Source organism: Pinus tabuliformis, chromosome 1_2 (assembly GCF_031772625.1).
Source record: "Pinus tabuliformis cultivar Carrire ecotype Pingquan chromosome 1_2, CPIR1, whole genome shotgun sequence".
Lineage (NCBI taxonomy): Eukaryota > Viridiplantae > Streptophyta > Pinopsida > Pinales > Pinaceae > Pinus > Pinus tabuliformis.
In genome coordinates, this window is record NC_142298.1 from 1,054,730,802 (window position 1) to 1,054,758,567 (window position 27,766).

Genomic DNA, 27,766 nt, shown 5'->3' on the forward strand with positions numbered 1-27,766 from the left:
GAATAAAGCCTTTGAATACATTTCCTTGTGAATCTTGGAGAAAGTAGGTTTTGGAACTAGTATCAAAACTGTTTGTCCAAGCTCTCGTTTTGCAAACCACCTGCAAAATAAAACAATCATTAATAAAGCATAGGTTTGCGGGGAAGTCAATAAATGGCTTTATTGAGCTAAGATGTCTGTGGATGGAGTCTGGAATGGGGGTGGCTCAATTCTCTTTAGAAAAGGCTTTTCATTTATTCATTTTAATAGAGGTAAGGGCATGATTGAATTTCATATTGTAAAATCTCTGTGATTTTTCACATTATGCAGGTGCGGTTAGATGGTTTACTGCAAAACAATGGATGACAGGGATTCCGGGGATACACGGTGAAGTAGTTGGAGGAGGCTTTTGAGTAGGAGGAGACAGTTGGAGGTCGGTACTCTGAGGGGGCTGTCGTGGAATGGCAGGTGGTTTCGAACAGGAAGAGAAGTTGAAGGAAGAGTGGTATGGTGGATTATCGCATGGATCAAAAGTGGTAAATGGTTTTTTGTCGAGGGACGCGATATGATGTGAGGATTCCATGTGGCAAAAAGGTGCTTAGGAAAAATCACAAATCTTGCGTGCTTTTGGAATTTTAACTGTCAGACAATGGGAGCACGCGATATGGATATGGGCCGTCGAATTTGGGAGCAGTTGATCGAAGGGCTATCACTTGACAAAGTTGCAATGACTGAGTCGGGGTGTGATTGGTGAGGTCTGTGGATTAATAATGTGGCGGGTTACATATAATCAAAGGTTAGTGAGGGTCGGGGATTTATACAGTGGGGGGCTAATATACATAGAGCAGGACTATAGGTTAGGAAATAACTCAGGATATGGGGGTTTAGTGGGTTTTTAAGGAAAAAAAGGGAAATTAATAAGGGGAAAATTATTCATAAAAGGGTTATGTCTAGCGAAAAGTGTGAAATCAAGGGGAAAAAGGGTTAAAATGAAGGGAAAGGGTTATTACTAGGGGAAATGAAGATTGAAGGGTACTTTGGATTCAAGAAGGGGAAATTAGTGAATAAAAAGTAATGAAGGGGTAATGAAGGGAAATTATTAAACTAGACATGTAGTGGTTTAGTGAAATGAGGGGAAATTAGTGAATAAGCTTCAGTATTCAGGCCTAAAATCATATAGAACTTTTTAGGGTATACACCCAAAGTAATACACAATTTTTTTGAATGTCCTCCTTCCTTTGATAGTTCCTCCTGCACATGAAACATAAGATTTAAGCATGATAAAGGTGCATTTGAGCTAGCAGCCTTGTGCATTCCAAAACCTCTTCTACCTACCCTTCATTTACCCTAGCATTTTCTCTTCATTTATTGGGTGCTTTTGAGTGTGCTGACCCTTGATTTCCTTTTCTTTGATAAGAAAACTATCTAATTCTAACCTTATAACTTCGAAGGGCTCAGATTAAACTGATGATCTCCTTATTAATCTCTACCTAACTACTAATCTGCCAAGATTAAACTATTTGATCATCATGGATTGTGGCATTTTGACAAGCTGCACACAATCTTATTTGGAAAAAGTAAACTAAGAGTAGTGGCATTTGAATGTTCACACTTCATGATCTATTTTTATCTCATCTTGGTGGGGTTCATATTTTATTTTCTTTTCTGATCTTTGTTTCCTTTTTTTCCTTTGATTATTCTTGTAGGACATGCTCTCTTTACATTTTTTAATATGGGAAAACATTTACAGAAAAGAAAAGGTATGTACAATATTACAGGACCTAACATAGTCAATTCAAAATTAAGATCAATATTATTATAGGAACCTAACATCACGAGCAAGGATGGGTGGAGAGAAACGATTCATACTCTATTACCCTCACATCGAGCCGACCTAAGTCATCTCCCGCAACTGTTGCCTCCCTAGCAAGCTTTCTACCGAATGAGAACCACAATTCTTTCTCACATCTCTTGGAACCTCTCTATACCACAACACAAATGCATGTAATGCGATACCCACTACCACCACTTGGGATGTTATAACACATCAACATTTAACACCTGTCACACTACCTCCCACGCCTCCCATCCCTCCACTCGATCACACCTGCTGTAGTCACCCCTCCTCCATGCCTTCCATCTAATCACCATTATGTGAGTCCTGAGTAGGACAATGACCTGGCCCTCACCCTGATCGGGGGTTGTTTTTATCATATATTAATAATAATGATGTAAATAATTATTATTTATTTACATCAATTTTGAATTTTAAGTAAAAAAATAATGATTGATTTGCTTTAAGATTTTGTGCTTATGATTAACAATTTTGGAGAAGCTTTTGTAGCTATCTATTTAGTTTACAAAAATCAATAATTAATGAAAATGAATATTAGAAGAAATATTGAAAGATTGAGACTTAGTGTGAATGTAAGAAAAGCATTCTAAGATAAAGCATTTTTCATTAGCATAGATGACTTTCATGAATATCATTACCTTGTTTAGGATGCCAAGGATCTGAGCACAAGTGGTTAAATCATATTTTTACATTAGGAAATTTGAAATTGACAACAAAAGCTTTTTATTGGCAATGTTGGGTATTCATATAAAGTGTTAAAATGAGTCACTTTCATTTAAGTGTGATAGGTAGTGTTGTGTCACCATTATGTAAGGTGTAACAATTTCTGTCACTGCAATTCATAATCATTGACAAAGTTCTTCAAGTACCCTTCAAGGCATTTGTTTACCACTTTATCCATTTGTCATTGGATGGAATGAGATACTTATGGTTAATCGGGTTCCTAATTAGTAAAACCATTCCTTTCAAAAGTTTCTACTGATTTTGAGTCCATAATATAACTAGATTTATCTTTTTCATGATACTCAAATGAAGTGAGTATATTTGGTCAATCAATTTATGACTATAAATATGATATGTGTTGTCCCTTTGTGGACCACCACTCTTTCTTGGAAAGATGTGTCAAGGAACTTATCGAGCAAAACCTTTAACTCAACTCAAGAGAATAAACACCTTCTAACCTTATCCATCAGAGAAGGAAATGTCTATAATCAATGAATTCTTGGTTGTAGTAGATTCTTGATTCAAGCTTAAATTTTCCAAAAAGTTAAACCAAATTAAGCTAAAAAAAGAAAATACATTGTAACAAATAGCTTTACTATTGATCATGTTGGAAATATGTTATCATTCACGACAAAGGAAAAAATTGTTGGAAAAGGAAAACATGGAAACTGTAAATGCATTTGATGATGGTGTTATCATTAATTACATCAGATGGAAACATATGTTGAAGGTGTCAAAGGATGCCTCAGAATATTAGGTTTCAGGCACAAGAAGGGTGAAGATCAACATGGATGAAGAAGGTGCACAAAATTTGGGTTTATTTATTATGTAGTAGATCATGTCAGATGTAGATGGATCCAACCTAGATGTAAGAGCTTCGAAAGAGAATTACATTGGCATGCAGAAGTCTGGAAATGGCCTCCTAGTTTGAAATATAGAGTCAATCAAAGTCAGGCAATTTCAAGGTCAAACTATGCAGATGTAAAATTAGTTGGAGGTGCTTTGGAGCACATGGTTAGTTTGAAACAAAAGAAAATGTAGCGGATTCCTTAGCAGCACCACAAAATAAAAAGGATTGACCAAATGTGGTAATTCAAGTGTAGCAGCGAGATCGTTTTTTATTGGACGATGGTAGATCCCACCCAATAGATTTAGCTTGGAGATAACACCCCAGAGAAAGAAAAGGGCACACAAAGTTAAAGTGGAATTATGCAGCAGGTGGGAAAACATCGGAGCAACAACACAATGGAGATAATTTCTATTCGTGCAGGTGGAGCCCATGTGATAGGTAAGCCCGCAACATTTACCCCAATGGATGCATCCCAGAAATTAGAAAAGAGAACCTTAAGAAGTTAAGCAAGATGATGTAGAAGTGTGGAGGTAGCCTAAAAAAAAATAGCGGCGAGCCTAACCATTGGCAGAAGACTTAATTGGGAGGCCCCCACATTTACATCAGAGCCCACTGAAGCTAGCCTGAAAAGAATACAAGGCAATGACTAGAGAAGCGCTGACTGAGAGAGGGTTTGTACAGGAATAAGCCAGGAGTCATTAAATTTTTATAAAGGAAATATGGTGCAAAACAAGGTTGTAGTACCCTTCTCTCTCCTCTCTGAAAATGGGACACATGCTAGTGTATTATTGACCTAGATGACAAAGGATTATGATGTTATAACTAGCGAATGGGAGCATGACATGTGGTAGTCATATTAGGTGTTTTTGGGTACCTGAATGGACCATTTCTAGGTGACACATGTCACGAATCATAGGCTGACACATAGCACAAGTGATGTCATCATGACATCATCCCACTGATAAGACCCTGAAAGGTCTTGGAGTGGCACAAAGGAAGATATTGGGCATCAGGGATGACCTGGGCATGTCAGAGTTAACCTATCCCAGAGATATTTTCTATTGGCTCTTGCTATTGCAGGAGGACCCCATCGGGATAACTCATCCCGTAAGGAAGACCCTGGTGGATTATAAAGGGGCATAGGCTTATTGTGCTTGGTAAAGAGCACCACGAAGGTGGTTCCATGTTCGGAAAAAGAATACCAAGGGCGTAGAGGTTTTGCAAAGGAAAATAAGCCCTCACATGCTTAAAAAGACTTTAACGCCTTAAGGTTTGGGTAGTGTCACAACAGTGAGTCCTATGGTGGAAAAGAGGCTAAGCACAACCACGAGAGGAGATATAATTAAAAATGGTCGCAGATTTATTTTGGCAAGAGTAAGCATTTGGGTCCAAGACTTATATGGCACCAATGTTTAGTAGTGACGTTGTATTAAAAGGCTTCGGTCCTATGTTTAAAGTATTATGGAATGAATACTCGACAACTATATGTGTGGCAATTCTTTGGAATAAACCTTTGTGCCATAACCAAAGGCCTTGGATGAATGATTCAGCATCTTGGTTTGGCAGTGTGGCAATATCTTGCATGGTCAGTTGAGTTGACAACTATTTTGATAGCATGTTATGATTAATAGATCCTTTGGGCTAACAGATGAATGAGTCAGAAACATGTGACAGTTTAGTGGCACTATTTTGTAGTTAAGCCAAACATAAGAACAAAATGCTAAATGCATGAATGAGTTGGAAGTAGTTAATAGGAAGAGTTAGCATTTTTGGTAAAACTCGAGGTTTTCCATAAATAGAAAATCCCAACTAAATTATGTAAAATGCCCGAATGAGAAAAATTAGAAGAAAATCTCACAAATTGAGTCCAGAACTATAGATCAAGTATTGAGAAGTTAATAGAACATACAGAAGACTGGAATGAACATGAAAAAGGAAAAAATAAGGATTCATGCAAGTATACAAGAAAATAATTGAAGCAAAAAATATAAGTCCATAATTATTTAAAAGCATAATTAGAAATTCCAAATCAGAAAGTGGATAAATCCCACATGTGACAGAGAAACCGTACCTAGCATGGAGACTATATTTCATACAGATAATTGTGCAAGCAATGGAATTTATGTTATAGCATTATAAATAGGATGAGGATAGGAGGTACCAAATATCGGTGATGAAGAGCTGGAAGTCCTATCGATTAATTGTGGATTGTGCCCGACCAGATCCTCCTAAGAACGAGGTTCGCCATCCATCTTCTGCATGTCCATCATCCCTTGAGTCGTACCTTGTTGCCCTTATGCCATATTTATGCTAGTCCCCATATTCTCCATGCTCTTCTCCATGAGCTTGTGCATAAGTTATAGAAGGGTACATGTGATCATGAGGTTGAATAACACCTCATAGAAAATGGTTTGGTTAGATTTAGGGACAGGATGTATGTGCCAAAAAATAATGAGCTCAAGAATCTTATCTTGAGGGAATTCCACACTAAGTCATATTTAAGTCACTCGGGATATCATAAGACATTGAGGGTGGTAAAGAAATTCTACTATTGACCGAATTTGAAGAAGGAAGTGGTAGAGTTTGTGGCTAATGCCTGGATTGTCAACGGGTAAAAGCAGTCTAGTGTATGCATACAGGTGGATTACTACAGTTGATTCCGATTCCAGAGTGGAAATGGGATGTCATTTCCATGGATTTCATTACAAGTTTGCGGAGGAGATCCAAACAACATGTTTCTATTGTGCATGTGGTTGAAAAAAGGTAGCACACTTAATTCTAATAAAGTCTACCTACTCTGCTAATGATGTAGCACATGTATTCATCAGAGATGTGGTGATATTGCATGGTGTTCAAAAGAAGATTGTGTCAAACAGGGTTGCTAAGTTTACCTCTGGATTCTAGAAAGAGTTATTTTTAGGTTTGGGTACAAAGCTGGCCTTCAGCAGAGCTTCTCATCTGCAAACAAATGGACAAATAGAGAGGGTCAAAAGGATAATGAAGGACATGTTAAGGATGTATGCGATTCATCAGCAGAGAAAGTGGGAAGAATACCTTCCACTGGTTGATTTCACTTACAACAATGGGTATTAGGAGTCTCTGAGGATGAGTATGTTTTCAACATTTTATGGGTGGAGTTGTAACACTCCCATCAATTGGAGTGATCCAGTGCATAGGGTATTGATAGGACCAAACATATTGGAAAAGATGGAACAGGAAATGCAGGTTATCAATAAATATTTAGAGGTAGCATAGGATAGACAAAAGAGTTATGCAGATTAGAACACGATGTTTAAGGAGTTTCAGGTTGGGGAATAGGTGTACGGGAGCATTAAGCCCAAGAAGAGATCCTTAAGGATTGGATCATGTGGCAAGTTGGCACCTCAATTTTGTGGGCCTTTTGAGATCCTTGAGAGGATTGGACCAGTAACCTATTGACTTACACTGCCTCTAACATGAAATCCCATGATTTTTTCCATGTGTCATTGCTTAAGAAGTATGTTAAATATGTTGATCATGTGATTGACTCATCTGTATTGCAGGTGGAGCCAGAAGGTAAATTTCAGCTGGAACCTTAGTGTATTTTGCAAAGAAAGATTCTCATGCTCCAGAATTGGGCAATCGAGTAGGTTAAAGTGCAGTGGAATCACTTTGGGCTCGATGAAGCTACATGGGAGATGGTTGATTAGATGTGGTCTATGTATCCTTCTCTATTCGCTAGTTGAGTGGATGTCTTTTGGTATATTTTTTTGGTGTGGTGTTTCACTATATGTATATATGTATATGGATGTAACTACTGTCATGAGATGTGTTATAAGTCTCCAATAAGTGGTATGGGTTTCATGTGGTTATGGTTGTTATGTTGTTATGATTTCGTGTTGGCTTGCTTTTCAATAGGTTTATCATTGTAAATACTACGTCGAGCTAAGTTATAAATCTACATGGGTAGTATGTTTTTCTTCTCAATGGTTTCACTGGTTATAGGTGTCATTGAACACTGAGGATAGTGTTCCCCCAAGGGGCAGGGTTCTTTAAAAACCCTGGTCAAAAATCCATGTAATAAAGTTAATAAAGGAAAAATAATAACCAAGGTCATGGGACAAGTATTCCAAGATGAATGTTGGGAAAAACATCCTAGTGTGGGCGTTCATTTTGGTTTATTATGGCTAAGGAAATTGGAAAAGTCTTTGGAAAGGAAAGAGGCATTAGTTGACATTTTATTTATGAAAATAATGGAAAATAAGAGAAAAGGAAGGTGAAAGGTCATAAATTGCATGTGAGGGGGAAAATGAAGGAAAAATAATGGAAATTGAAGAAAATAAAGGCCGCATTAATAAAAAGGATTTTGAGGATCAATTCACAACCTTTTTGTCAATTTAGTTTTAGAGCTCTATCCCTATTCTCTCTATTCTCTCTACTCTCTCATTCTCTCATAAACTTAGAGTATTCTTGGAGAACTCTAGCATTAGAGGAAGGAAGGAAAATTAAGAATAAGAAAGCATAGGGAAGCAAAGATCAAGCAAGGAAGAGCAAGATCAAGAAGCTACAGTGGGATTACTTGTAGGTATCGAGTTGCATGTATGATTTTCTTGCTAGTTCTGGCATGCATGGTACATGCATGTGTGTTATTGGTTCTCTTGTTGTCATGGGAATGGGTTTTTCTAGGTGTGACGGTGGTTTTTAGTGTTGCCTTTCCATTTCTATATAATCATGGTATGATGGGGTTTTTCTTACTTGGTTGAGCTAGATTTCCAAATGGTTTCGAAATTGAGTGGGGTGGTCTTAGGAAATCACAAGGCCTAGGAATCCCTTGAACAATAATGGTGGGATATAAGATAAAGCCTAATTGTGAATGCTTTCTTTTGGCCTAGGAATCCCTTGACTAGTAAATGCAGGATACATGGTAAAGCCTAGAGGGTAGAGATGGAAAAATCCTCATGGTTTAGGTGGAGAGATCCGGAGGCATCCATGCTTGTTTAGGCCTAGTGATCCCTTGACTGGTATATGGTGGGATTGCGGTAAATCCTGTAATGTATGTTTATTGTTTAGACCTAGGAATCCCTTGGTAGGATACACGATAAATCCTGAGGAAGCTTTGGTGGGTTTTGTTGTGAGTCCCACATTCATGCTTAGAATATGGCACGAGGGTGATTGGCTGAAAAAAATATTTGGTTCATCCCAATCTATGGTCGGGTGTTATGTGGTAGTCCATGACTCTGGCAGTCGCTGACTTGGTTGGATTTTCATATGATAATAAGAGATATTTTCCTCTTGTGTTTTATGTGTAAAAGTACTTATTATTATGTGGATTAAATGGTTATTCTATTCTTATTATTTTGTTGGTTATACACATGGTTTATGACATTTCTTAGTCATGTCTCTCATAATGTTTTGATTAGTAAATGAATGAATGATGAATGTATGACCTAATAGATGATATTGCAACTATTATGATGGGGCATCAATCCTTCTTGATGATTCTAAGATAATTATGAGACCCCTATGTTCATATATGTTGTTATGACCTGTAGATTACATATTCATGATGTGTTTGAAGGAAGGCCTAACAAGGTTTTTAGGGGTCAAGTCAAGTCCTTATTCACGTTTTTACAATCGTAGCCTTGTTTCATTGTTATTTATCATTTTCTGGAAGTTTCGTGGAATTCTAGGCAGAGGCCTAATCCCTAGCCCTAAAAAAGTGACTCAGAATCGTGGGTCACTGTCACAAAAATTTATGAAAAATACTGTCATCGCATGGGTGGCTTGTCATGGGAGTAGATTGATGCTTTCGGTTGCTTAGAGGGCTTGTTATGGGAGTGACTAGGGGTCGAGTTCAGTAAAAGACTAAGTTGGCTCAGGGGTTGAGCACCTATAGTGGTTGGTTGGCTCTTGCGGATCATATACCACCTAAAGAAGGCCTGTAAAGTGGTTTTCCATTAGTTCCACTTCCTTAAGGTGATCTAGGAGGTCAAATCATATCATACTAACTCTTTGTGACATGTTTACCTTGGTAGGCAGGTAACTTGGGTAAATGTGGGAGGAGGGTGTTACATCTTCCTTCCTCAATATATAACCCCCAATATATTATGTCATTTTTCCTCAATATATATCCCCCAATATTAACTCACGTGATATGATATTTCTCCCCCGATGAATCCCCGTCTTTTGTAGGGCACTTATTCCTTTTGGAAGCTTCACTGACTCCCAAGTTTTATTTTTCAACAAAGAATCCATTTCCTCCTCCATTGCTTTCTTCCACTTAAACAAGAAAGAGCCAAGAGGAGTTACAACCAGTTGTTCTGACCCAGCATCAACCTCCCAGCTAAAAATCCCCTCTTCACCTCAAACAAAGCTTAGATCACCCAACAATCTGATGTTTGTCTCAAGAAACCAACAACAATTCCTTACAATATGAAAAATTCCAGCATCCTGGATCTCTGGGATGAGGGATCCATATATAGATATCTGTAATGGAGATGAGTCAGCTTGTGATTTGATTAGTGTCTTCCCTCTGATAGTTCTTACTTCCACTTGGAGATCGATTATCTCTTACTCATCCTTGGTCGAATTCAGTGAGGCAAGTGTCACAGGAGAAGATTCTAGAAGCTTCCATTGCCTCTCCACCTCGCGGAATGACACTGCCATTTGTCATTTCTCGCCCATCGCACCCCATAGAAGGGCTTTCTGAAATGCAACGCACCCTCACAGTGTATTTAGGTGAGATGCAACGCACTTAGCCAGTGGAGCAGCTGAAATGATCCTGTTTTGACCAATTTTGAGCAGTTTTTCATGGAGAACTTCTGGGAGAAGTTGTAATCTGTTGACCTTGTTCCTTTAGGGGTTAGAACAACACTTTTAGGGACTTAGGAGCCCTTGGTTTATGGACATTTCATGCTTGGGGTTGTAGGGCCCAAAAATGTCTATAACAGTGAGGAGAAGGGACAAGCGAAGAATCGAGTTAAAGATCGAGGTTGGTATTCTTTGATCCTCTCCTATCTACTTCTCATAAAGGAAAACGAAAGTACCTTTAATCTGTTTGTTTCTAAGATAGCTACCCATCTTAGTGGGACTAGCAACCCTGCATAGACACTAGATTTCCCAATAACACTCCTTCTCGAGAATTCCATTTCTGGCCTCCACTGCCACTATCACAACCATATGTCGATTGTTAAATCATGTGTCCTTCACTCTTCCTCTTGTTTTTGAGTTTACAGCTAGTGGTTCTTTTTTGTTTTCATGGTCATGGGGATTTTGTTATAACAATTCCCTATCCAACTCCTCAGCCTATTGACCTTGTCCCACTCTGCCCCTACTAGCACAACCCACTCTTGTATTTAATTTTGACCTCTTTACCTTGTGGGTTCACCCAAGGAGGTATGGTGTTTTTCCTCTTGTATTCTAGCCCAAATAAAACAAAATCAACCTTTTAAAGGAAGATATTTCAACCTCCATGTTGAAATTGAATATCCCAACTTCCTCTAGAAATCTCCCTTATAAGTAAGAAGGAAAACAACAAGTTAAACTAAAAATGTAAAGGAATTGGGTAATAATTATTTTTAATTGAATTTTATATCTCTTGCTTATTCAATTTAATACATGTATTGTGTGGATGCCCAAGAAGGGGTGCACTTAAGGAAAAAATTTGTGAGCACATAAGTCTTTAGTAAAATCATACAAATATTTGCATGCATTGAGTTTCCATGTTGAACAAAAATTAATTGAATGAAAAATACACTCATGATATAAAATATGTTCGATAATGCATTGAGAGATTACATGAAAATGTGGGAGGTATGAAGTAACTATAGGGACTACATTTTGTTCATGAGTCGATGAGTATTGGCACAATAGTTTCTAAGCTTAAGACAACTGATTAAATCATATAATGTTAAGATCATCGATAAGGAACATGTGGTGGAAGGATTGTTTTTTCCTAGTCAATGTGAGGATTGTATGGAATTGTTGATATATGAAAGGAAGTTTTTCATTAATACCTAATGGGCTATGAAAATGGTAAGAAGCCTCCAGTTTGTCAATATTACTAGAACCTTTGTGATGCATATATGAATTACTATGATATGATTTGGTCATGACACTCGCATTATGAATCACGATGATACAATTGTTAGGTGAATTGAGTGCATGCTTGCTTGTATGGAAAAATCAATTGCATAATTGAATGCCATGAAAGGAAATAACCTAATAATATTAAGGAATTATTGAGTAGTGAAATGAGGGGCATTAATAACTCATCCTACAAAACAAAGTGGAAACTAACTACTCATGAATTTAGAGATATGTATCTTAATGGAGAAAGTGGTTATATAACTCTCGGTTTTGACTCTTTGGGTTGTTGGAATAAATGTTTGATTGCATTAACAAATGCTTAGAATGATTGTGATGAAAATATATAATGTAATTATAGTTCCATTTCAATCTATCTAAAATCAATTGAAAGTTATAGAATTATTATGTGCATAATAATTCTAAGATTACTTCAAGGGATGTTGTAAATTTTGCAATGAAATTCCTTTATGTATGAACACTTACCACTATTTGGCTAATTAAAAGTTCATATTGTAGATATCATGCTGGAATGGGGTGCGAGAAAGAAGCCACTATTAGAAATAAAAATATCACCACCTACATTTAAGGAGGCCCAAAATCATAACTAAAATTCTTGTGTTTGTGAGATCTGGTTTCTTAATGAAGCAAATTTGGGAAATTAAAATTTATAATTTGAAATTTTTGAGCATGTCTCATGGGTATTGAATTTTGTGATATATGTAAAATAATGAAGCAAAGAGAATAGAAACAAGGCCATTGTGGTGAAATCGCAACCTTGTGACACACTTTGATTACCTCATGGGAGCAAGTCATAAAGTGCACATTGATTATAAAACTCCATGAGAAATGTAGTGTAATTTATGTTAGAGCACACTAGAAGGGAACTTCACTATAACAATTTAATAATAGCTTCAATCATCTCATATAGGAAATCCATAGGATATCTAAATCACCCATAGGATATGTATATCACCCAAGGATGGGGGTTTCCTCGGCCTAGATGGGTGAGTAACTAGTGGGAGAATAAATCGGTCACATGCTTACTAGGATGTGAATATAAGAGGGCCTATCCAATGCAAAGAGTGAGATAAACTTGTTACTTGTGGAGGGAAAGGAGGCAAATAAAAACCATACCAAGTATTGGTTTAAAACCTTATCTATTAGAGATTCATCTTATTTTGGAGAAAATCAAATCTTCTTATAGAAGGATTACCGGCTAAATAAGAAAATTAATTGTAACACGTGAGAGATCTTGATCTTTTGTTGTAGGTACTAAATGGAACATTGTTTGAAGTATGCAGGTTGATATGCAAGATAAGACAAGCATTTTGTGTCTAAGACTATAAGTAATAGAACAATGGTTTTCACATATAAAACTTGTGATTTTAGACTATAATACTAAATGTGGTAATGTATTTTTTGCGGGAAATTTTGGTCTTATACAAGGAAATTATATAAGGCCCAAAGGTAGCCAAATTGAACATAACATACACAATGATAAAAGGAGAACAATTGAAGAGAACTAAATATTTGATTTAGTTAAGGAAAGGATGAAGACCATTGTTGCAATGAAAGACAACACCAAGGATGGTGTTCCTTTGAGACATCAGGGATTATTACATCCCCTTTCCATTTCCCCAAAATTTGTGATATATTGAAATGATTATAATGTTGGGTTACCAAAAAATTTATTATGTACTTAACTTTATTATGTGATGTATTATTCTATTTTATTAATAACAAATCTAGAGCTAAAGGAAGGGAGAATCCAACAAATCATGATGGCTTGGGGTGGGGGGGAACTTGACTAGGGAGAAAAATATCTAATGGGGGTGGGAGAAATCCTAGCCTTGCTTGAATAAAGAATATTTTCCCTTGATGTGATGGTTAGTATTCCCAAGAAGCTTCTAGTTAAAGATTAGGAAGATGGAGGGTCAAGGTGTGATTATAAAAATAGTGATAAATAATCAAGGGGTTCATGGTTATTATTTTTTCCTTAGCTTTTCTCTCATATTATCTCACTCATAAATTTTATTTGGAAAGAGAAATGGTGGCAGAACCCAAAGAGGTTTAGACCCTGTGACTAGTTAAGAGGTGTGAATGACAGAGACTCAGGTTTTTCTATGTATGGAGAGTGGCCATCACTTTTTGCATTAAATTTGTTCTATAAACTATGTGTTAAATCCCTATGTTTAGTTTTTCCCTCAAGACATCAAGATTTGGCATTGGGGTGGCCAACTATGAGAAAAATTATAGCACAACTAACCCTAAGGTGAGGTGCAACATGGCTCACCCTACTTTTGTCCCAATATTCCTTACATGAATGATTTAGTGATATGAAAGAAACTTTTTCATTTTTATATTATTTTATTCATGATTATAGTGTTGGTTGTGATAGTAAATTTCGGAGCAGTGGGTTTAAATGAATCTGGATGCATGGGAAATACATGATAATTTTGGGTCATTGCATGTCTTCCCTGTTAATTGCATGATTTAATTGTTAACTACATGTTATGTTTTATTTAATTTCCTTTATAGGTTATAAGTGATTTCATGGAGTTTATTGGTGGAAACCCAAAATGTGATTTATAGGGTAAACAAGTCATCTTGGAATTTTCACTATAACTTTTCTTCTGGGAAATTCCAATGGATGAAACTTGGATCATAGTGAGGGGATATCTTGTTGATTGACTAGTTCAATTTTCAGACCTTGGTTTGCCATATTTTCAATGCATGATATGAGGAAGTGAGTTTCCTAAATGCTTCATAAAATAGATCATCTTGGCATTTTTTTCATAAATTTTAATTTGGGACATTCTAGAGACTAAAACTTGGATCATAGTTGAGGAGAAATACCACTAATCATCTGGTTCAATTTTCAAGTATTGATTCACCATATTTTCATAGTTAATTCTCGATGGATGTAGCCCAAATTGGGTGAACCATGTATATCTGTGTCTCTCTTGTTTTATGCACTTTTTTATTTTGTGTTTCCACAATATTTTGTGTATTTCATTGCTCCATTAATTAATTTCTAAAAATGGGTTTCAAAGCCAAAGGTTTATTTGGATGACAAAATCGTAGGAGAGAAGGGTTGATGGTTCAAGTGGGAGCAATGATGAAAGATGGTAGGTTTAGGGTCGAGAAATTTAATGGCCAAAACTACCATCTATGGAAGATTATCTTTATCAGAAATATTTGTACCTACCATTGAGCGGAAAATCAAAGAAGCTGACGAGTATGGAAGAAGTAGAATGGGATATTCCCGACAAAAGGGCACTAGGAACAATACAGTTGTGGTTGGCAACATCAGTGACATTCAACATTTCAAAGGAAATGAAAAGAAAAGGTTTAATGATGGAATTGGCCAAACTATATGAAAAAACCTCAGCCTCAAATAAGGTATTTCTTATGAAGCGTATATTTAATATGAAGATGTTAGAAGGTGGATCTTTTGTTGATTATTTAAATGAATTTAACACTGTTATGGGTCAGTTAAGTTATCTAGTATTAAATTTTGATGATGAAGTTAGGGATATTTTATTTTTGTGCTCATTTCCAAAAAGTTGGAATGGCCTGGTTATGAGTATTAGCAGCTTTGTCTCTATATCTAGTACTTTAAAGTTTGATGATGTTGTTGGTGCCATCCTTAGTGAGGAAATGCGACATAAAATCTCTCGTGAGACATCAGGTAATGCTTTGACTACAAAGACTAGGGGAATAAAAATGGAAAGAGGAAGGAGTTAAGGAAATAGCAGTAAGTCAAGAAAAGGCAAATCCAAATCCAAATTAGAGATAGTGTGATGTAAATGTGGGAAGAAAGGATGCCTAAAGAAAGACTATAAATCTCATAAGGGAAAAGAAGGAGATGGACAACAAGAGAAAAATCATGAAGTGAATGTGATAGGTGATGTGTTGCAACATTCTTTGATTGTTTCATTAGAGAATATTTGATTCCTGCCTATAGATTTAGGGGCCTCACTCCATGCCACACTTGATAGGAAACATTTTCATGACTATGTTCAAGGAGATTTTGGACAAGTTCGTCTAGGTGATGATAAACCCAGTAAAATTCGTTGGAATGGGTAAAGTTTTTATAAAGAAATAAAATGGAAACCAATGGCTATTGAAGAAGCTAAGGCATTTTCCATATCTGAAGAAAAATCTAATTTCAACAGGGTAGTTGGGAGCTGAAGGTTTTGTAACTACTTCATAGACAAAACCTGGAAGGTCACTAAAGGAGCCCTGGTAATAGCAAAAGGAGAAAAGGTTGGTACATTGTATTTATGCAATAGTATTTCTAATTATATTAATTCTTTAACCTCCACGGGAGCATATATGAGACGCTGGCATCATAGGCTCCAGCACATGAGTGAGAAGGGGATGCAAATTCTTCACTCAAGAAATTTGTTACCAAGGAAGCATGTTGATTTGGATTTATGTGAAAAATGTGTTTATGGAAAATAGAAGAGAGTCATATTTATTAAAGTTGGGAAGAAAAAGAAGAGAAATAAATTATAACTTTTGAATATAGATGTATTAGGACCTGCTCAAGTATCATCTCTCGGTGGCTCTCGCTATTTTGTTACTTTTATTGATGATGCAACTAGGAGAACCTAGATTTATTGTATTCGAAATAAATACGATGTATTTTATACTTTCAAGAAATGGAAATATTTGGTTGAGAATGAGTTAGGAAATAAGTTTAAGTTTCTTAGATTAGACAATGGAGGTGAATACTACAGCAAATAGTTTGATAATTATTGTTCAGAGCATGGAATTTTCATAGAGAAGATAGTTCCAGGAACACCACAGGAAAATGGTGTGTCATAAAGGATGAATAGGACAATCATGGAGTGTGCAAGGTGCATGAGATTTCATGCAAGACTTCCCTTACAATTTTGGGTAGATGTTGTAAATATTGTTGTTTATCTAATAAACAAAGGGCCTTCAAGTTCCTTGGATGGTGGTATTCTAGAGGAGGCATGGATAGGTAAAAAGGTAAACTACTCATTTTTAAATATTTTGGGTTGTGAAGCCTTTGCCCACATGAATAAAGAAAATATAACAAAGCTTGAGGCGAAATCAAAGAAATCATACCTTTTATTGGATATGGTGTAGATGATTTTGGTTATGACTCTTATGATTATGAAAATCACAAAATCATTAGGAGCAGAGATGTCATATTCAATGAAAAGGTCTTGTATAAGGATTAAATTCAAGGAAAGAAATAGGAAAATGAAAACAAGGAATATGCAATGCTAGATGAGATCACACAAAAATTAAAGGTGCTTGAAAATCATAATGATCAACAACCATAACAACCACAACAATAATAGACACCCCAAACACCTGAAAGTGGTGTTAGAAGATATACCACAATAAGTAGACCCACTGAACAATATTATCCTTCATTATATTATGTATTGTTGACTGATTCTAGTGAACCAGAAAGATATGAAGAAGAAATGCAGGTAGAAACCAGGAAGAAGTGGGAGAAAGCCATGGAAGAAGAGATGGATTACTTGATGCATAACCAGACTTGGGACTTAGTCAACTTTCATGCAGGTAAAACAACATTGCAAAATAAATGGGTTTACAAGTTGAAGGATGAAGATGGAGGTAAATAGAGGTATAAGGATAGACTTGTAGTGAAGGGGTTTGCATAAAATAAATGTATATAATTTGATGAGATTTTTTCTCCTATTGTTAAAATGACTTCAATCAGAACTATTTTAAGTCTATTGGCAGCATAAGATTTATATCTTGAGCAGTTGGATGAAAAGACAACCTTTATCTATGGGGATTTGGAGGAAGAAATATACGTGCATCAGCCACAAGGGTATGAGGTCAAATGGAAGGAGAAGTTAGTATGAAAATTGAAGAAGATCTTGTATGGCTTAAAACAGGCTCCAAGCTAGTGGTATCTAAAATTTGAAAGATTTATATTTGAACAAGGTTATACTATATGATATTTGTATTATATGTAGATGGCATGCTTAGTGCAGAGTCTACCATGTAGGAAATAAATTTTCTCAAACGAAAATTGGCAAATCCATTTGCAATGAAGGATATGGGTGCTGCAAAACAAATCCTTCGTATGAGAATAACTAGAGATAGGAAAAATTGCAAATTAACATTGTATCGCAGTGAGTACATAGAAAAGGTACTGGGAATATTTGTTGAAAATGGCAACAAGAAATGCTAAAAATAGAAGTGCTAAAAATAGCACTGCTATAAATAGTATTTTGGGTACCAGTGCTGGATTGGGCAATAGTGAATGAAAAATGGAAGTGCTAAAAATAGAAGTTCTATTTTTAGCAGTTCAGGATGGATTCTTATTTTAGTCAGTCCCTGGACTAAACATAGGAAGTAAAATTCGAATCTGATATCAACAAAAGTTCGAAAATTAATTAATTAATTCATCTTGAGTTAATTAGTTAAAGAAAATCAAACTTGAAGTCTATGTGAGGACATGCAACAGTTTCTCCATTAATTGAGGAATTTAACCTTCAGTTAAAAAGATAAGAGTGAGTTGTAATATTGAGTTGTAATCAGTTGACTTAGTTTAACTTAGTCAAGTCCAGTTAGATTAATTAAATAGTTTGTTAAATTAATGAGAGTTTAGTTAGTTAATGCTTGCATGCATGTAACTACTGTATTTCATATAACTGAGTATTCACTCATGGATAACTCATGCATGTCAGTTCAGCCAGAGATCGAGTTGAGATCAGATGGAGGGACAGTGTACTATCAGTTGCTAGGATATTCCTTGGTGAATATTCCTTGCATGTAGAAGGAATATTATTCCTTATGGATTGCGTAGTTGGACCTGAGGTTACAGTGAGTGTGATGAGGCCAATTCACACGGGTGATATCATTGGACCCCAATCAAAACTGCGTAAGGAAATAGGAGGCTTGGAGGGCTTGAGGAAGATATATTCTATGTCTATTGAGTCTGTGAGTAGTATTGTTTGAGTGAAGAGAGATCAAGATAGCTTCAGAGCTAATTCTTTTTGTAACTTGAACAAGATTTCCACTTGTATGATAATACAAAGCTTGGGTTTTAGGCTGGTGCTTTCCCTAGTGATATATCTTTCGTGTTATGGTTGATTACTTCTCATTCTCAGTTATATCTGTTCATGCTTGATATTGCTCATGTTCGATTAAGCTTCCGCTAAATTGTTTGTAGAAGTAGATCAATTTTTTTTGTTTTGGTACATTGCATTACTAGGTGATCTATAGTGGGAATTTATACAATATTTAATATGCAGAATACAAAACCAGCTAGTACACCAGTGGCTAGCCATTTCAAACTAAGTAAGGAGATGTTTTCCAAGACTCGGGAAGAGATGGATTATATGTGTAAAGTTCCATATGCGTCATAATTTGGAAGATTAATGTATGAAATGGTCTGCATAAGGCCTGATATTACACATGCAATGGGAGTTGTAAGCAAGTATATGAACAATCCAGGAAAAGAGCATTAGCTGGTAGTAAAGTGGATTCTCAGGTATTGGAGAGGTACCAAAAATCAAGCATTATGATTTGGTGGTTTAAGCATTGCTCTATAAGGATATGTTGACGAAAATATGGCAGGTGATAGAGATAACAGAAGGAGCACCATAAGGTATGTGTTATTGTAGGTGTAATAACTATCAGTTGGGTTTCAAAATTGTAAAACATTGTTGCACTTTCAACAACGGAAGCAGAGTACGTTGCTGCTACAGAGGCTAGTAAATAAATTATTTGGTTACAAAGGTTTATGGATGAATTGGTAAAGAAGATGGAGATGGGAAGGTTATACAGTGACAACCAAAGTGTCTTCATCTTGCAAAGAACTCAGGATTTCATTCCAAGACTAAACATATACAATTCAAGTACCATTTCATACAGTCAGTGTTGGAAGATGGACAGTTGAAGTTGGAAATGATACACACTAGCCAGAATCCTTCAGATATGTTAACAAAAGTTGTAACTAGGGAGAAACTTAGATTCTACTCAGTTTCAATTGGTCTTCAAGTATGATGGTGAAGATGAGAAACAACCAGGTTGAAAGTGGAAGAATTGTCCAACAATTGAAGCATCGATGGAGTTGATATAATCAGTCTCTAAGTAGGAGATTGTTGGATGTGGAGCCTAATTATCTTCCTAATTTAGAGGTCATGTTTCAGCGATGTTTGGATCCCAATCCCTGACGATGGGGTGTGGGGGCGATTCCCCCCCCCCCCACTATTTCTTCCTCGAGGGTCCATGGGGGGCTCCTACATATTTTGATCCCCCCCCTGGTGGGGGTTCAGGGGCAGTGCCCCCGAAGCTAAAAATAGATGAAAATTTTCCTTGTATAATATTGTAATTTCATATTCAATCTGGGTCGTTCATTAGGCAGATGATCTGAGGGTAGAAGTTATGTTTAATTTAGGGCATTTTGTCCTAGAAGGAAACCCAACGGTTTATATGAAGGAATTGTATTGCAAATGTGTATTATTATGTTGAACGAGACAGAGGGAGGATACTATGTGACAGAGAAGAGGAAATTACAGTGGATCTTTTGTAGATTGTATCTCTTCATTTTGCTGGATAATATAAAAGGAAGGACTGTTTGTTTCTCCTTTGACATAGCCCAAATTGGGTGAACTACCTATATCTATGTCTCTCTTGTTTTACGTGTTTCTGTATTTTGTGTATTTCATTTCTTCGTTAATTAATTTCTGACATAATTCAGATCTTTTTTCTCTATATTTTCAAAGATATTCCTTGAGGAAGTTGGGTCTCTTGAATTCTCCTAAAATCAAACCTCAAAAATAGCCAATGTGTTATTATTGCCATAATTTTCTTTCTTGGATGTTCCAGACTATGAAACTCGGAGGATTTAAAGAAAATATGTCAAGGTATATGTGGTAGAAATTTTTGAATTTGGTCCTCTATAATTTACAAGATATACTATATCGAATATTTTGGTTTTAGAAAAATAAATAGTGCACATAAACTAATTAATGAAATGCCCCTTCAAAATGTGGTTTTTATCGATGGTGATTAGATAATGTGTGGGAATTGTATGATAAAATTCTTAGATAAAATGTGATACCCCATATCCCTCATGTGGGATTAAGGGTTGGGTGTGTTACAAAGTGGTACCAGAGATAATTGTTAAGCTTGTGAAGAAGAAAACATTTAAGGTACCACGTCTGTTGCACTAAATTTTATTATGTTTATGAACCCAATTTCATATTTAATCAATAGATATATTAACTTTGTTAGGATTTAAGTGTTGATTGCTAGGTTTGTAGGAAAATAAATAAATTACATAGATATAAATACTAATAAAATTTTACGCCAACAAGTATAAGCTAAATGGAAAATTCCATTGTATGAATAATAGCATGAATAACTATGGTAACATAATTTTCATAAACTAAAATGTAGAAGAAATATGGGTATTTGATTCATGTGTATTACTCCTTATTCCATTTGTATTTCTAAGGAAATTAGATATGCTTTGTCTCAATATCCTAGACACAACTACATATCCCCCCCCAAATGATTTCTAAGGTTCTCCAATATCATTACCACATCTTTCATAGTTGTTCATTCATTGGTTTAATGTTTTGAGAAAATCAAACTAACTCATGGCACATAAAGTAATTGTATACATTATTTTCTACAAATCCATCTCCATCCACCTCGCTAAAAATACTTAAGAGAAATACTTCCTTCACTGTGTTTGGAAACACTAGCTCACTCACTTGTGCAAGTTTACATCTCCAAAAAAACATGTTATCTCAAAAAAATTAGTTGCTTCCTAGTAAGCATTTCCACTAAGAAAAAAATCATAACTACATATATCTACTTTGGTAAACACTATCTCAATTAATCCATACTCCATATTGAAGTCAACCCTCATTATATTTTACTTTACCACTGTGTACAAAAATCGTTAATGAGGAAAAACAAGTAAAATTAATGTTCTAAAATGTCATACTTGGGAAAATTTATCCCATGGATTCTTTCAAACCAAATGTTGAAGTAAGTTAGTAGGGGTTGCATTCATTAATTTTTCGATACGAAAGTCCACTATATGGACCATCATGTCTTCATCCAAAAACACATTATCAGATTTCAAATAAAAAACTACCACTTGAACAAAAGAATCATGATGAAATTACTCCATCGCATGGGCCACATCTATGGCAATATCCAATTGTGTTTTCAAAGCCAATTTACATACATCTTCACCATTATTGTCATCCCTACAGATGCTTCTCCAAGATTTTTTTAGACATATATTGGAACATTAATCCTTTAAAATGGAGGTTGGAACATGAAGTTATGATTCTCACCAGATTTCAATTTTGAACCTTTTGTAGAACACTACATTCTAATCTAGAACTCTTGAAAACCTTGTCTTTTGCAACTAGAAAACTTATGTAGCCACAACTCTGTCATCGCTAAAATTCCTTTATAAATTAACCAAATCTCCTCATTACTAACAAGTTAGCTTTGGTAAATCTATTAACTGCTATGTGAAGATCATCATATGAGATCCTTTTCTAATCTAACCTTTAGACAATATGTTGCAAGGAATTAACATTTTGCATACACTTATTTCCTTTCCAAATGAATCCCTAAAGTAGACAACATAGTACAACAACAATAACTACATTCATTAGCAATAATACTCTTTCACAAATGCAAAATGATCTCTTGTTGTTTGAGAGATAGGTAATTGGAATGCTTATGGTTTGAAAAAGATAGGGTTTCCAATGAAGGACATGAAAATTGTTTTTTTTTTAATAAAAAAAACCCCTCCTTTTGGAAATTTCCCCAATGAGATTTTTGAAAGATAATTTCAAATACTAAAACATTTTCAAATGCTAGAGTAATTGCAATTGTCCTTAATAGGGAGTTGGAAGAAATATCTAAGTTCATAAGACTCTGTAAATTTCCAATTGAATTTGGAGTAGATCCTAATAATGTATTTTGAGATAAATTCAATGAACATACCACTTAGAAAATTGTGAAATGAAATCTATGTGATTTATGGTTTTGAAATAATAACATATTTATACCATACTCAAGAAACCTCTATCCATTTGAAGCTAGAGAGGCCAACTTAGCATAAAACCTTAACTTTCATCACTCGCTATTTTATTAATAGGAGCATAGAATAAAATGTCTTCCATATCCCATTGTTTTGTCAATAACATTAACTATCAAGTTGAAGTATTCGCTGGAATATAAGAAGCCCTATTACAAGGAGCCAAATATCTACATGGTCAACAAGAGTACTTTGAAGAAAAGAAGGGTTGAAAGGGTAGGGAAATTTCTCAGACATGTCTCTAACAATGTATGGGGATATAAAATTTATATATGATATAATTATAATATAACTAAAAAAAGTTCTAAATTGTTAAAAATTATAATAAGTCATAGTCTTGTAACATAAATTTTCATGTCTTTCAACATGATTTTTAGATCAAAATTGTATACTTAAATATTCGTTCATTGTATATAGTTCACCATCAAGTTCCATTAATGGGTCACTAATCTCATTAACATGAAAATTAAAAAATCATATTTAAGATTAGAATTTAACTTTTGAATTTTTATTGATAATATAAACAAATTATATATAACTGAAATTTAAATCGATCAAATTATATATTTAAAAGAATAGAATTGTTATTGATGTTTCATCAATTTGATTTACATGAAAATTTAAAAATTCACATCTAAATGGGAATTCAACATTTAAATTATTGTTAATGACATAAACAAATTAGTTATGGTTAAATTTAATATATTAATCCATTAATTTGCGCTCTATTAGTTTCACATCACCTTTTGCGAGAGAGGTTCTTATTTTGTAGATAAGAATATTGACAAATCATGGATAATAGTGATAAATCACATTAAGATATAACTTTTTCATTTGGTTAATAAAGTGTTATTAAAGCATTTAATTTTCACATTAATAATAATCATAAATAGATGGTAATTATGAAAAACAATTGGTCAAATAATTAAAAATAATATCAAAAGTGTAATTAAAATCCAATATAATTCATAAAATCAATTCACTGATCTAAAGAAGTGTGTTTATAAGTTATAGATGATTGTTATTTTTTAATTATATCTTTTCATTTATAGACAAATAAATAATGGAATTAATTTGAGACAATTAAAAACATTGTCATTATGAATGGCCAATAAAATAAACCAATGTATAGTTGCAATGTCACAAAAGCATGTACTTTTTATTTTGGATAATACTGACATATAAATATAAATACTAATAGAAGTTCACTTAAAAAAAAAAAACAAGCTCCATTGTATGCACAATGGAAATATTGAAATCTTCTGGTATTGCAATTTTCACAAACTAAAATGAGGAAGAACTATGGGCATTTGATGCATGTGTATCACTCCTTGTTGCATTTGTATTTCTAAGAAAATGAGATATGCTTTGCCTTAATCTCCTAGAAGCAATTGCATTTCCCCCCAATCATTTCTAAGGTTCTCCAATACCACTACCACATCTCTCATAGTTGGTCGTTCATTGGGTGAATCTTTCGAACAATCCAAACCAACCTGTATAAGAGAAGATATGCAATTGAATACATTGTTTTCTTCAAATTCATCTGCTTCCACCTCCCTAAGAAGGTTGTTGTCAATTACCTCCTTAACGCTGCTTGGAAAGGCTAGATTTACCCACTTGTGCAAGTTCAGGTCTCGAGAAAACATATCATTAGTTGGTCGTTTCCTCGTAAGCATTTCCAATAATAAAATGCCATAGCTGTAAATGTCTCCTTTGGTAGACACTGGCTGACCGAATCCATACTCTGCATTTAAGATAACATTCATCAAATTTTACTCTATTGTTCCATACAAAAATGTTGGTGAGACGTTTAGAAATGAAAAGCAAACATTTAGCATTCTAAATGTCATACCTGGTGCAATATAGCCCACAGATCCTTTCAAAGAAAGTGTTGAAGTAAGTGACTCAGTAGAGGTTTCATCAATTAATCTTGCAATACCAAAATCTGTTACATGGCCTGACATGTCTTCATCAATAAGCACATTATTTGGTTTTAAATCACAATGCACTACCTGCACAAATGAATCATGATGAAGATATTCAATGGCATGGGCCACATCTATTGCAATGTCCAATCTTGTTTTTAGTCCCATTTCACATGCATCTTCACCATTGTTGTCATTTGTATGAGGATACAAATGCTTCTCCAGGCTTCCATTAGACATAAATTTGAACACTAATCCTTTGAAATCAATGTTGCAACATGAGGTTATGATTTTCACCAGATTTCGATGTCGAACCTTTTGCAAGACGCTACATTCCGCTTTAAAACTCTTTTCAGCCTTGTCCTTCAGCAAATGGAAAACTTTTACAGCAACAAGTGTGCCATCAATCAAAATTCCTTTATAAACTGAACCAAAATTCCCTGTTCCCAACAGGTTGGCCTCGGCAAATCCATTAGTTGCTATATGAAGCTCTTGATATGAGATCCTTTTGTGCTCCAACCTTTGCAAAATGGCTTGTGAGGAATCAATGTTTTGCACAGGCATATCTCTGTTCCAAAAGAATCCCTTTCTTTTCCAAAGGAATCCCAAAAGTAAACAACATAATATAAAAGCAGCAACTCCACTCAATGGCAGTATCAATCTTTTCACAAGTGCAAAATGATGTCTTGGTGTTTGACATGCAGGCAATTGAAATACTTGCGGTCCACAAAGGCCGGGATTTCCAATTAAGGACATGACAACTGTTCTATTTGCAAAAAGCCCTCCTTCTGGAATTTCCCCGGTGAAATTGTTGAAAGACAAATTCAAGCTTTGAAGCATTTTCAAATTCTTGAGTGTGACCACTGGTATTATACCTGATAAGTTGTTCAAAGAGAGGTCTAGGCTTGCAAGGCTTTGTAAATTTCCAAGTGACTCTGGAATAGACCCTTGAAAGGAATTGTGAGATAAGTTCAATAATTGTAGCTCATGGCAACTTCCAAGTGCAGGGGGGATTGCCCCAATCAATTGATTGACAGAGATGTCTATAGCTTGAGCCATTGCAATTTTACCAATCTCCATGGGCAAGGAACCTTCTAATAAATTCCATGACAAATTCAAATAGAATTGTAGATTAGATAATTTCCCAATTTCATGTGGTATAATTCCAGAGAGCCTATTGTGAGATAGGTCAAGCAATTCCAAAAGTATACAATCTCCTAAGCTGGAAGGTATGGTCCCTGATAAGTTATTGTGATGAAGATGTAGTCTTCTTAGTTGTTTAGGGAGTGAAAGGGAATTTGGAATCTTTCCAGAGAATCTATTTCCCAAGGAAGAGGGAATGGTACCTGTCAGCAATGAAAGGTTTCCCAAGGAAGAGGGAATGGGAGAAGTGAGTGAGTATTTATAAAGGGCAAAAAGGAGAGAGACCGCGTGTTTCGGCGTCGTGAAGAAGAGAGCGGAAGGAATCAATGAGAAATGTGGTTTCCGATGTTCCTCCTCTGCCAAACGAAGTCTTTCAAAAGTCTTCCACCGCTGAGAAAAGTGGTTTCCGATGTTGTCGTTAAAATAATATGTATAAGTCCTGATTTTTAATAATTTTTTCTAATCAAAATCCAATGTGAACTCAAATGGGTAACTGTGGAAGCGGCAGCCTCATAATAAATATGAAGGAGAAAATCATTTTCCAAGGACAGACAGTTCGCAAACACAGAACTGCAAATTGAGTAAGGGAGTAGAAAACGTGTAGGACAGACAGTTTGCAAACACAGAATTGCAAATTGAATAAGAGAGTAGAAAATGTGTAGTAAAAAATTGATGAATCGTAAAGAAAAACAAAATTTTACAATTTTCACATCTCAATTATTTATCTTTACAATTATTTAATCTCACAACGCTCACGACTTAAGTCTCTCAAAAAGTCTTCCACTGCGGAGAAAAGTGGTTTCCGATGTTGTCGTTAAAACATGTATAATTATGAAGTTTGGTGTGGACGAAGAAAGGTGGACTGCAGAGAAAAGTGGTTTTTGATGTTGTTGTTAAAACATGTATAATTTTTGTGAGAGATTTTTTGACGAAAATTATATGGAAAATCAACTGTCTTGACAATGAACCACACGTCTTCCACTATTAATGTGGACGTAAAAAAGTGGAAAACGTGAAAAAGAAGGCATCAAAAAAAGTGGAAAACGTGAAGGAGAAGGCATCAAAGAAGTCTTTCAAAAATCTTCCACTGCTGAGAAAAGTGGCGTCGTCAAGTATCGTGTATAGTGTGAACGTAGAGGAGGAAAACGTAGTATCGTGTATAGTGTGAACGTAGAGGAGGAAAGTGTAGTAGTATAGTGTGAAAGGAAAGGCATCAATCATGAGGCCGTTCACGAAGGCATAATAAAAAACAAAAAATAATATATATATTATTTAATCTCACAATAAACAAACCTGAAGGCATAGTAAACAAAAAAAATATTATTTAATCTCAAAAGTCTTTCAAAAGTCTTCCACCGCTGAGAAAAGCGGTTCCCGATGTTGTCGTTAAAACATATATAACTATAAAGTTTGGTGTGAATGGTTTCCAATAGAAGCACCAAAAACTATCATGCTATCATATAATCTCCCATCAATAAAATATAAGTTGCTTTAATTTACTAATGATTTGATAAAACATCTTTAAATAATAAATTTAAAGATGAGGCTAACACAGATTTCGCAGTTTTTAAACTTTATTACGTTAATTTCGGTATTTTAGAGTAAGTTGCTTTAATTTACTAATGATTTGATAAAACATCTTTAAATTTATTATTTAAGAAAGATGAGGCTAACACAGATTTCGAAGTTTTTAAACTAGAGTTATATGATTTAAAAGTTACGTTGTTAAAAGTTTTGTTTTTGAAATTGTATTATTTTGTTTTGTTTTTGAAAGTGTATTATTTTGTTTTTATTCAAAAAAAAATGGTTTATTCATAATTGTGAATTTAATTTTGTTATTTTTTATTATGTTTTCAATGTACATTTCAATGTATAAATGCCATCATGAAAAAGTTTCTAATTGAAGAATCTTTTCATTGTAGCGTTTTTGCATCCAAATACATAAATGCCACCATGAAAAAGTTTCTAATTGAAGAATTTTTTCATTGTAGCGTTTTTGCATCCAAATATGATGCATCATAAAAATAGTAATGGTAGAATTTTATCTAGAAGTGAGATTTAATTTCAGTCAGTAACATCAAATGAGCTAGCAACCACTTCTTGTTGAAGAACCTTTCTAATTCTTT

General features: G+C 35.0%; 1 protein-coding gene across 1 annotated transcript in view; it reads right to left on the reverse strand.

Moving 5' to 3' along the window:
- Nucleotides 1-25,776, reverse strand: part of LOC149209764 (putative LRR receptor-like serine/threonine-protein kinase At3g47570) — a 48,963-nt gene extending 23,187 nt beyond the window's left edge. The window contains exons 1-2 of the mRNA XM_089398736.1: nt 24,425-25,776; nt 24,153-24,316 (exon numbers count right to left, since the gene is read on the reverse strand). Coding sequence (XP_089254862.1) covers nt 24,153-24,316; nt 24,425-25,577 — 1,317 coding nt within the window. The 5' untranslated portion in view covers nt 25,578-25,776. The remainder of the gene's footprint in view (nt 1-24,152; nt 24,317-24,424) is intronic.
- Nucleotides 25,777-27,766: the final 1,990 nt, after the last annotated feature.